We start from the raw sequence: 11,349 nt of genomic DNA, 5'->3' as shown, positions 1-11,349 counted from the left end.
ATGCCACATATATTTGACATAAAAATAAAACTCAGTTATACAAATTAACTGTAAAACTACAGCAATATATATATAAAGCAAAGTAGTATAGTGTAGGCACGTCCATATAATGAAAATTTAAATATTTTTTTGTAAAAAATAACGAATTCATGTCAGTGTATTATGTGGCTTTAATTTCCGTATTACCACTGTAACCTATTTACAGCATTTTATTTATTAAAATATACATGCAGGTAAATGTATGACAAGCTGCATGTAATGGAGTAGAACTACACAGTAGCAGAAAATGGAAATACTCCAGTAAAGTACCTCAAAATTGTACTTGAGTAAATATCCTTCGTGTATTTCCAGCACCAAAGATATGTGACGTAATTTCCGGCCGCCATCTTTGTTTAGATTTGTGAACAAACAGTAACAACTTGGAAAACACCTTAATTTTTTTTTAACTTGCAGCAGATGAATATTATTTCATCCTGATGGTGAGAAAAGACTTTCTGGTTTCTCTACATTTCTTAAAGACAACAGTGAGAGCTGTTAAACGACCTCCTTTATTGTTCAATGTTGAAAAATGTCCAAAAAATGTTTAGCTGTGATTTAATGTAATTTAATTACACGAGAGACACAAACTACTTATATACGAATTATCATGCGAATATAGTTAATAGTAGATGTTACAGTTTTATTTTAGTTGTAATTTTATTATATTTATATCGAAAATAATGTTATTAGAGTCCTTCCGTTAAACCGGATGTGACGTCCCGCTCGGCACTCTTCCCTCCAGCCTGTCCGGTGGGTGGATCGGTGCTCTACTAGTCCGGCCTGTGTGTTGTCGCTGTTAGCATCAGCTGCCGTTTCTCCGTCACGTTTCTGCCCCGTTTTACCGCCAGCTAACCGGTGGAAACGCGAAACGACCTCCTCTCTGCTGGATAAATAACCGCCGAGCCCGGCAGGAAGCATGTCCACCGCCCTGGAGAGCTACATTAACCGTATCCTGCTAGCCGGCTAACATGCTAACTGCCCGTCTGAATGAATGAATGCTAGTTAGCTTAGCGTCCAAGCTAGGAGGGATATTTGTTTAGCTGTTTGTCAGAGCAGGAGTGCAGCTACAGTCCGCAGAGAAGTCTATTATTTTTGCTCAAGTTGGTTTAATGAGTGTTTGGTCCAGAAAAGTGTGTTGTTCCTTTAACTGTGTGGTTCAGGTACTGTGGCCATCATCACCTCAGACGGCAGGATGATTGTGGTGAGTTGAAACACCTGAGAGGGTCTCAGGCTCTGCTGTAGATGTTTATGGTGGAGATTATTTTAACTCTTTTACATCCTGTTGGGTGGTTTAATCTACAGCAATGCATCATGGGATAGAGGATCATCATATGTTTGTGGCAACCACATGTGTCTAAAGAGTCTTAAATCTTTTCATGACCTGTTTTTAGCTTTGTGTTGATGCTTTTTCCTGCTGATCCAAAAGGATTTGACACAGATTATTTAGCTTTAGAAGCTTTTTAGCTTGTTTTTTCTCAGCCCATAAAGGTTTATTATAAATATTCACCTTCAGCACATCTAAAAAGCACCTAAAGCTGTTAAAGACAGAGCTACAAGTACAATATTTTCCACAGAGATGTCGTGGAGTTGAAGTTTTAGGAGCCCTGGAATAGAAAGAACAAATATCTCAAATTTGAATAAGATAGCTGCCACATTTCTTTGGATTTGTCATCTTTAAAATGTCTGAAGTTTAAAAAAAAAAAAAAAAAAGAGCCCATCACAGGTCAGTGTTGGTTGGACAGAAGAGAAGAAAACCAGCAAATCTTCACATGTGAGGAGCTGAAAGCAGTGAAGTTTTATCATTCCTGCTTGAAAAATTAATGAAATGATTATTAAATGATGACAATTATTGTAAATTAATTCTCTCCCAGTTTAAGGATCAATTAAAAGACTAATGGTTTCTGCCTTGTCACACTTAGATAAGAGAAAACTGTGAAACGTCATGATTAGTACTTTTTTTTTTGTTAATCTTATCGCAACAAAATGTTAATTGTGTCACAGCATCATTCAAGTATTAAGACTCTAAGTGTGTGTTAACGTGTGTTAATGTGTGTGTGTCTGTGTGTCTGTTTGTGTGTGTGTGTGTGTGTGTGTGTGTGTTCAGGGCACGCTAAAGGGCTTCGATCAGACCATCAACCTGATTCTGGATGAGAGTCATGAGCGGGTGTTCAGCTCCAGTCAGGGGGTGGAGCAGGTGGTGCTCGGTCTCTACATCGTCAGAGGAGACAACGTGTGAGTGACCTTTGACCTGCTGACAGTCAATAATCTATTAATCTATCTGTCAGCATCAGAAAGAGAAGAAAACAGGAGATCTGGTCCTTCTAACTTATAAAACCTTCTTACTGTCAGTACATCAGGGTGCAGAGGTCTAAAGAGGTCGACAGACTGAAACGGTGTTCTGACAGTAAAACTTTTTGTGTGACTCTTTTTCTTTTCTTGCTTTTGGACGTTTTCTCCTACAAACAGTAGTTTAATAATAGTAGTAATAGTCGAGTTTGGTCGTAGCACAAGATAGTTCACACATTTGAAGTGGTTTGTCTTAATTATAGTTTGTGGTACAACAAAAAGAAGTGTGAGCTGTTTTTTATCAAACAGCTCAAAAGATCAGTTTGAGTTTCAGGTCATAACACTGCAAATGTGGAAAAGTCAAAGGGGGGTGAGAACTTAGGAAGGAAGGAAGTACTGAGACCCTTTACTGCAGTAAAAGTACTAGAACCACACTGTTCAAATACTCTGAAGCAGTAAGAGTCCAGCGTCAGTACTAAAGTACCAGTTCAAGTGTCTCTGTGACTGTTGTTCTGATTTTTATTCCTCATCATTGAGGAAAAGCAGGATTTTACCGTCGGAGCTCATTCTGAACTGTTTAGTATCAACTGTAGCTGCTGATCAATCCATCGATTGATTGGTTTGTAAAAACAATGAAAATAGTGAGAAATGATGTCACAGTGATCCAAACCATCAGTTCAAACTTGGAAAAAATAAAAAACACATTCAAATTATTAAAATCATTCAAAGGAAAAGCAGCAAATCTGCAGCCAGAAAATGTTTTTACACCATCGATCATCAGAAGAGTTTCCAGTCTCTGTGTGTGAAGGCGGTCAGCTTGCATTCTGGGTAATGTAGGCAGCAGGTTTTGATAAGTAAGAACATGTGGAATAAAACAGACGACATCTCTGGACCCCTTCTGCTTTAAACTGTCCTTCATGAGTCCAACAGAGAAACTCTGACTCTGAAATCCACTGATTGATTGATTGGTTTGTGAGAAACTGTCAGAATGAGCAGCAGCACCAGTAAAAACATGATGATCGACTTATTGATTAATCTTTAACAAAACATCATATTTTAGAAACTCTTCATACATTTTCTGGTGTTAGAATCCTAATCTGTAGAGCACCTGAAGATGTCAGATAAATGTGGAATGGAACCCTCAGGTGAAGTAAAAGCTCCTCTTGGTGGTTTCAGGGCGGTGATCGGGGAGATCGACGAGGAGACGGACTCCACTCTGGATTTAGGAAACATCAGAGCCGAGCCGCTCAACTCCGTCGTCCACTGAGTCTGTCCTCAGACTCCTGCTCCGACATTTATCTGTTTGTATTTTTTATAAATAAACAAGTCAAAGAATAGAGCTGTGGGATTAACTTTTTTTATGCCGCAAGTTGTTTGTTTTTCTTTTGTTGGATTGAGATTGTTTGTTTTAATAAAGTTTCATTTGTCGTGTTTTGACAGAACGTCGGTTTAATTGTTTCTTTCAGACCAATTGTTTTGTCTGGTGTCAACATATTTAGATTTGAACAGACTCGATGTTTAAATCAGGGAGCCCACGTGTCCTGGAATTCCTGGAAAGTCATTGAATGAAGGAGATAATATTCCAGACAGGGAAAGTCAGGGAATTTTGTATTTAAGAAAATTAAAACATAAAATTTCTCCTCCTTAGCCAACGTTAGCAATATTGTTAGCCGTAACATTATAAACGGAGGAAATTAGCTTACAAAACAAAACGTGAACATTAACTAGCTCATAACTCAAAATATTTCACGACATTCGTACCAAATGGGCAGCAAGCTAATATTAGCTAGCTGAGTTAGCTAACAGCACCACTAATCACAGATAGATCGTACTGTAATTGCACCAATTACACATTACAAAAAATATTTCACTAAAACAAATCTAACGTAAGTGATGTATTTACGTCAGTATGAATAATAGGTGTGCATATTTATTTAGACAAAGTTTGCACAAGGCGTCTCTACTGGTTCTGTTTTGAAGTGAGAATCCTGCTTTTTACTGCTCTTTACTCAGAAACATTAAAACGCCACTTTATAGATCATAAAAACCTCACTGATCATTTCTAGAACCTGTAAACTGTTGTGGCTCTGAAGAAGCTTTAAAAAGTGGTGATTTACAGCCAATAAAGTGATGTTATAATGTTAATGTTGAATCAGCGGCAGGTTTTATGGCTTCTCACGACATAAAAGCAGCTTTTAATTTTATACCCTGAAAAACAAAACTGACTTTTTGCATTAATTTGCTTTTTTTTAAAAAAAACCAAATCCAGCACGAAAAGTGAAAACACTTGAAAAACATGAAGTAATGAGTTACTAACAAACAAGTCGTGTTGACAGAAAGTCACAAAAACACAAGAATCAAACGTTTTTTATTCACGTCAGCAGGAACAACTCATTTAAAATAAACATGTAGACAAATTAAGACCAATGGATTCCAGACGGACAAAGTTTAAAATATTACAGGGAGTTTTGTGTGTTATTAAAAAAGTTTTGATATTTTTTTCCCCCTTTGGGTCGTTTTCATTTTCATTCTGAAATTTTTCCAATTTCCTGTTTTATGCCAAACCCACATTACAATAACAGTACAAATGTAGAATAGAGCAGAATAAAATCCTCTGAGTTTACAGTAGCACTGAGGAACTAAGGGGGAAGTTTGTCATCGTCTGAGTGTGTGTTGATGAACGAAAGCATTAAAGTGTGTTTTATTTAGGCAGCAGTAGTTCTTTCACTAAATTCTGTCGTCGTCGTGTTTCCCCTCGTGCTCCCAGAGTCACAGCGCTCCGCAGTCGACTCATCTGGTCTGGAGTCGGAGCCAAATCATCGTAATGCAGCCGCAGCCAGGAGGCGCCTGGAAATAAAGAAAACAACAGATGAAACGTGGCGAAGCGTTCAGCAGGAGACGTCTTAACATTTAATATCTACCCTGGATACACGTCACACACATCTGTAATTCTTCAAAAATTCTTAATTTACACACAATTCTTGATTTTTTAAAATCACTTTCATCTTGTTTTATATATCGTTTTTTTGTTTTTTTACATTTTTATATTATTGTATTACACACACATACATATATACTGTGATATATGTGTATGTATATATATATATATTGCATTTATGCCATAGACTATAAAACAGGAAGAAGCTAGGCTAAGAGGCTAGGCTAGGCTAGGCTAAGAGGCTAGGCTAAGAGGCTAAGCTAAGCTAGGCTGGGTGGTACTATGTGTTTCTGTCTCTCCTGGTGAGAGACAACAGTAGTCTATGAAATGTGGGCTGTGAAGGCAGCAAACATGGTTATTTCCACTAAAACCTCCTGAATCCACCTCGCTGTCCGCCAAACTCATCACCATCACCGTGGAGCTCTCACCTTTCTCCACCTTCTCACCCACAGACACCAGTAGCTCCGCCCCCACGCTGTGATTGACAGGTTCTCCAGCCTTCGATCGTCCCGCCCCCAACGTGTGAAGGACCTTAGCTAACACCAAACCATCCACGTCCAGGACGACACCTGCGGGACGCCACACGGGGAGGGAGGCAGGTGTCAACACCTGATATCTGACACACTTTTTAATACAAGAGATGATCAAGTTCATATGATCAGACTCACAGCGTTAAAACTAGTCACAACATTTTCTTTACTTCCTCAAGTTTCTCATTAAATAGTTGGTTTGTTAATATACATGAATGTGAGGAAGTATAATATATTTTTACATACTTAAGTAAATACAAACACATGTAAGTAAAAAAAGATATGTTTTGTAAGTACATAAAGATATTAGTTTATAAACAGATAAGTTTAAAAATGTTTAATGTTTAAGAGATATGTTCAGAGTACTTAAGTAAATACAAATAGAAGACATTAAATTAATATGTCCATAAGTAAAATGGTAAATATGTAAATATATAATAAGTGAAGATTTATTTGAAAATGTCCATTTAAGTAAAAAGTACATAAAAAAGTAAAAGTAAAGAAATAAGTTACACTTACGTGTGTACTACTGTACAAATATAAGTTATCTAATATAAAAGTAAATGAGCAAGTAAAAATGTAAATAAGTAAAAATATATGTTAGTAAATATATAAGTTAATGTAGAAATGTAAGTAAATACATAAACACATGAATAAGTATAAATAAAAAATGTGTTACTCCATTATTAGTATCTAAGTAAGTAAATATATAACTTAGTAAATATATATAAGTTAGTAAATGCATGTGTGAAATGTAGGTAGATATATTATTGCATAGAAAAATAATCATTATTATTAAATATAAATAAAATCAGTTTAAAACCTGACACTTGTTTGATGGTCTTGTGTGTTTCTGTGTTGTTTTCTTGTTGTTTCTGTGTTGTTTCTTGTTGTTTCTGACTGTTTCTGTGTTGTTTCTTGTTGTTTCTGACTGTTTCTGTGTTGTTTTCTTGTTGTTTCTTGTTGTTTCTGAGTGTTTCTGAGTTGTTTTCTTGTTATTTCTGTGTTGTTTCTTGTTATTTCTGTGTTGTTTCTTGTTGTTTCTGTGTTGTTTTCTTGTTGTTTCTGAGTGTTTTCTTGTTGTTTCTGAGTGTTTTAGTGTGTTTACCATCCTCAGGACTCCTCAGCTCCACCTGATGCTCTGACTTCCTCAGGATGCTGTAATAATCTGTGTGGGCGGAGCATAGCCGCCCAGCGGTCTCCTTGGCAACACCCTGAGCCTCCATCATGGCCCGGAACTTGGCCAGAGCGGCTCCACCAATCACAGCGTCCGAAATCTGCCTCCTGCCTTCTGATTGGTCGGGTACCAAGCCTGTCATCATTAGCAACAAACCGCCTACAGACAACGCAACAAAACTCAATATTATTTTCCATGAATTGGACAAACATCAATAGTATAATGTGACACAACAAGTTAATATTAGATTATATTTTACAGCACTGTCCCACGCTCTTTGAACTAGCCACCGGCTCTGTGCTTCCTCTGGGAATCATCTACTTTCCCAGACTTCCTGAACTACTCACCTGAACTACTCAACTGCTGCACCTGGTTTAATTTGTTCGGCGCACGGATTCTTCTCATCCTGTCATCTATCAATATTAATCAATATCTGTCAGCGTCGCTGTTCGTCACTATGTACAGAAATTAAAGCTAGTTTAATGGTTTAACTTGGTCCAAATAATGCACCATCATTTATTAGTTAGCTGAAATATATTTAGCATTCATAATACAAATTTGTTACTTCTACACTGTGAGCTCATTTGTGTGATGCCATAGCAAAGTTAAACAGCACCGGACAGTTTTACTCTATATTTGAGTTTTTCCTGAAACTTTAAATGCTTTAGAAGAAAATCAAGTTTAATCAATTAGAGATGTGGAGATTCAGCGTTAACGCAGTGACCGAACATAATCGGTAGCTTGTTAATATAATAATGTTTAATATATATTAAAAATAAACCCAAACCTACCATTAACTTCTAATTAACAGATTTTACTGTGATTAAAACAGCAGCCTACATAAAATTGAATTACAGCCTACAAACAATGATTGTTGCCTCAGCTGGACAATAAAGCTGTAAAGTTAATGTTTGCTTCCAGTAACAGTGTTGCTCTCATGCATTGAATTGTGGGTAAAGCAGAAGTCAGCAGCAAGTGATTTAAAAAAAACCCACCCAGTGTTTTGAAAGTGGACTTCTGGTCACATTTAGGGGAAGAGGGAAGTCTGTAGTGTCTCAGTAAAGCTGTGTGATGGTGAACCAGCCCCCCCCCCCCCAGCATCCACTGGTACCAACCATATCAGCCAGCTGGTCACCAAGGGGTTAAATAACTAGTTAGTCAGTGTGTTAGTGTGTAGTGGAGGTCTATAGTGTGTGTGTGCTAGTTAGTCAGTCCGCTCGTTACCCAGAGTGGTGACCAGCTCCATCAGGTCGTCGGGGCCCCTCCCCTTCAGCGTCTCCAGAGATTCGATCACCTCCAGACTGTTGCCTACATATCGACCGATCGTAGCGTCCATACAGCTGAGCACCGCCGCCGTACGCATGCCCAGGCCGTTTGCTACGTTCACCTGAAATAACACATAACCACCATCATCGTAATCATCATCATCATCATCATCATCATCATCATCATCAGTATATACTGTGCAACATGTTGAATGTTTTAGCTAAATATAGGAAGAAGCAACTCCTGTGTTCTGGGAGGTAAAATCATTGTTTTTGTCAATGGAGTCTGGTGAGCACTTTTCCACGTGAGCAGGCTGAAGACAACGAATCCTGTGACGAATCATATGTTAAAACATGTGAGTGTAATCAGCAATTGTGCGTAAAGTACTTAAATGGTAATAAAATGTACATATTTCAGTGTCTAAATGACTAGTAGGGGAAAAATGTTTTGCACCTGATCACAGTAGGTCCACTAAAAGAGCTTGTTTGATCCACTGACAGGCTCAGAGTGTTATTCTAAGTGTGTGACAGCATCATGGAAAGGATCCCTACAGAGAGAGACCTGGAAGATCCTTTTGGTTTAACCACAAACAGCACACACACCAGACTACATTCACTAAAACAGGGATTTTAGAGAACAGAAACAGGAGTTGCTGGTCTGCTGCTGGCTTGATTGGTTAGTCTGTGGCGATCCACTGGACCAGTTCCAAAACCTTTTGTACCTACTACGTCATTTTAAACCACAAATATGTAGAAAGCTCAGATTTAAAGATGCACAAGTTACCGTTTCAATATGATTGATAATTTAAATATACGTACTAATAACTGTGCCAGTTCTTTAGCGCTCTCCTGATCTTTATACAGAGCAGCTCGTCCAAACTTTACATCCAGCACCAGAGCAGACAGAGACTCAGCACCTTTCTTGGAGATGATCGAACCTGAAACAACAACAAAAAAACATCTTTAATTTCACATTTGCTCAGCAGAGCTGCTGTAGTCGTGCTGGTAGTGATGTCAGGTCGTGCTACTAAAACCAGTTCAGCACCAGCAATCAGTGGTAAGCTGTCCACGGTGCTGGTGGTGTCCCGCAGACCGTACAGGACTCGATCTGCAGGAACCAGCATCTCCGTCTGACCCACAATGCAACAGCCCACGGAGCCCAGGATCTCCTGAATCTGCACATTTAGAATATTATGGATTAGTACAGACCGAGCATCTGAATCTGTGAAGCTGGCTTTGATATTATTCTCTGATTTAAACGATAATCGATGAGGGTTCAGGACTCCCCCAGTGTGAAAACAGTGAAGTGCTTGTGCCCGCCGTCTCTATTTTTACTACTTCCTCTTTTTGTACGTCTGAAACTCTCTTGATTTGCAGTTTTGTGACTGTAACGGAAATTACAGTGGATTTGACGGTGTGATGAGTTGGTTTTTCACTTTGCATTGTTCATGTCATGATGGCAGGATGCTGACTTCAGATGTTGTGGCTGTGCCAAAGCTACCGTGCTGATGTTTAGCTTCATAACTGTCACCATCCCAGTTTAATTTGGTCATAAACCAAAGCATTGGGCTCATTAAGACTTTGACCTGATGATGCTGCATGAAGAAAAGTCACAAGATCATTTCATCAGGAGCATGATGGTCTGAAAAAACATCTCATTACCATGTTTCTGTAGATGGAGTTTAACTCTTTCAGAGCAAATGCAACAGTAAAACACAGGTTTTATTATAACAGTATAGCTAACAGAGCTAACAGCTAATGGAACTAATAAAGCTAATAGAGCTAACAGAGCTTATAGCTAGTGGAGCTAATAGAGCTAACAGTGCTAAAAGAGCTAACAGAGCTTATAGCTAGTGGAGGTAGTGGAGCTAATAGAGCTAACAGTGCTAAAAGAGCTAACAGAGCTTATAGCTAGTGGAGCTAACAGAGCTCATAGCTAGTGGAGGTAGTGGAGCTAATAGAGCTAACAGTGCTAAAAGAGCTAACAGAGCTTATAGCTAATAGAGCTAACAGAGCTTATAGCTAATAGAGCTAACAGTGCTAATAGAGCTAACAGAGCTTATAGCTAATAGAGCTAACAGTGCTAATAGAGCTAACAGAGCTTATAGCTAATAGAGCTAACAGTGCTAATAGAGCTAACAGAGCTTATAGCTAATAGAGCTAACAGTGCTAATAGAGCTAACAGAGCTTATGGCTAATAGAGCTAACAGTGCTAATAGAGCTAACAGAGGACCACAAAGCCCTAAACGGTGAATCACGGTTTAATGCGACAACACGACGGGTTTACAGTAAATAAATGTACTAAAGTTCTATAACTGAGTAAATTTTGGAGGTAAAAGTCAGTTTAGTTTGGAGTTAAAGACATTTGACCAGATATATTTACTGTAGCTCTGCTGAGGTGTTTGTACTTTTTTATAACATTTTAATGGGATTGTTATTATTCCACTAACAATTTACAATTAAATATAACAATAGCATAGAAAGGAAACAATAATTAGATTTTGTGGTGGTTAAAACTGAATAGTTGCACCTGAGCTGTCGATTGGTGGATATTGAATCCAGGAATCGATTCCAGTTTGTCCAGAGTTCCTCCTGTATGAGCCAAGCCCCGCCCACTGATCATAGGCACCTGTCAAACACACACCTAGGGTTATGACATCATAGAGTAAACCACTCGGGTATGGTGTGTGTGTGTGTGTGTGTGTGTGTGTGTGTGTACCATACAGCCGCAGGCCGCCAGTGCCGGCGCTAACACCAGGCTGACTTTATCTCCCACCCCTCCTGTCGAGTGTTTGTCAACCACCCTCCCCGCCCACGCCTTCGGCCATGACATCACTTCCCCTGATGACATCATCTCCCTGGTCAGGGCCTCGATCTCGGCGTCGACCATCCCCTTCTGCCAGATCGCCATCAGCATGGCCCCTTAACAGACACAGGCGATGAAATGATCCCATAAAAGGTGTTTTTGAACATCTGAGTTCGTCCGTTCGTACCTGTCTGACTCTCCTGGATGGTTTTATTTGTCACAGATGAGATGAAAGTTTTGATCTCTGCGTCGCTCAGCGCTTCTCCGTCTCGCTTCTTCCTGATCAGATCTGGGATGGACGTCATGTT

General features: G+C 38.9%; 2 protein-coding genes across 2 annotated transcripts; one reads left to right on the top strand and one right to left on the bottom strand.

Annotated features, from left to right (window-relative positions):
* Positions 1-799: 799 nt before the first annotated feature.
* On the top strand, positions 800-3,662 carry lsm8 (LSM8 homolog, U6 small nuclear RNA associated). The gene is made up of 4 exons (XM_070854001.1): positions 800-986; positions 1,200-1,240; positions 2,144-2,271; positions 3,502-3,662. The coding sequence occupies exons 1-4, from the start codon at positions 956-958 to the stop codon at positions 3,590-3,592; spliced, it is 291 nt and encodes a 96-aa protein (XP_070710102.1). The 5' UTR covers positions 800-955; the 3' UTR covers positions 3,593-3,662.
* A 1,086-nt stretch (positions 3,663-4,748) lies between these two features.
* tymp (thymidine phosphorylase) lies at positions 4,749-11,349 on the bottom strand. The gene is made up of 9 exons (XM_070854076.1): positions 11,229-11,349; positions 10,955-11,157; positions 10,766-10,864; positions 9,281-9,410; positions 9,055-9,173; positions 8,195-8,357; positions 6,902-7,129; positions 5,692-5,832; positions 4,749-5,172 (listed from the first exon to the last, which is right to left on the bottom strand). The coding sequence occupies exons 1-9, from the start codon at positions 11,344-11,346 to the stop codon at positions 5,027-5,029; spliced, it is 1,347 nt and encodes a 448-aa protein (XP_070710177.1). The 5' UTR covers positions 11,347-11,349; the 3' UTR covers positions 4,749-5,026.

This window comes from Pempheris klunzingeri, chromosome 22, assembly GCF_042242105.1.
Source record: "Pempheris klunzingeri isolate RE-2024b chromosome 22, fPemKlu1.hap1, whole genome shotgun sequence".
Classification (NCBI taxonomy): Eukaryota; Metazoa; Chordata; class Actinopteri; order Acropomatiformes; family Pempheridae; genus Pempheris; species Pempheris klunzingeri.
Note: the sequence above shows the minus strand (reverse complement) of the source record. Positions and strands in the feature narration are given on the sequence as shown.

What these genes read in the sequence shown, in the direction of transcription:
- lsm8 (XM_070854001.1), top strand. Translation starts at nt 956, where the DNA reads ATGTCCACCGCCCTGGAGAGCTACATTAACC. An exon ending in CAGACGGCAGGATGATTGTG is followed by an intron (nt 1,241 to 2,143) that starts GTGAGTTGAAAC and finishes GTGTGTGTTCAG; the next exon opens with GGCACGCTAAAGGGCTTCGA. An exon ending in ATCGTCAGAGGAGACAACGT is followed by an intron (nt 2,272 to 3,501) that starts GTGAGTGACCTT and finishes TGGTGGTTTCAG; the next exon opens with GGCGGTGATCGGGGAGATCG.
- tymp (XM_070854076.1), bottom strand. Translation starts at nt 11,346, where the DNA reads ATGACGTCCATCCCAGATCTGATCAGGAAGAAGCGAGACGGAGAAGCG. An exon ending in TGGCGGCCTGCGGCTGTATG is followed by an intron (nt 10,865 to 10,954) that starts GTACACACACAC and finishes TGTGTTTGACAG; the next exon opens with GTGCCTATGATCAGTGGGCG. An exon ending in GGGTGAGAAGGTGGAGAAAG is followed by an intron (nt 5,173 to 5,691) that starts GTGAGAGCTCCA and finishes CTTTATTTCCAG; the next exon opens with GCGCCTCCTGGCTGCGGCTG.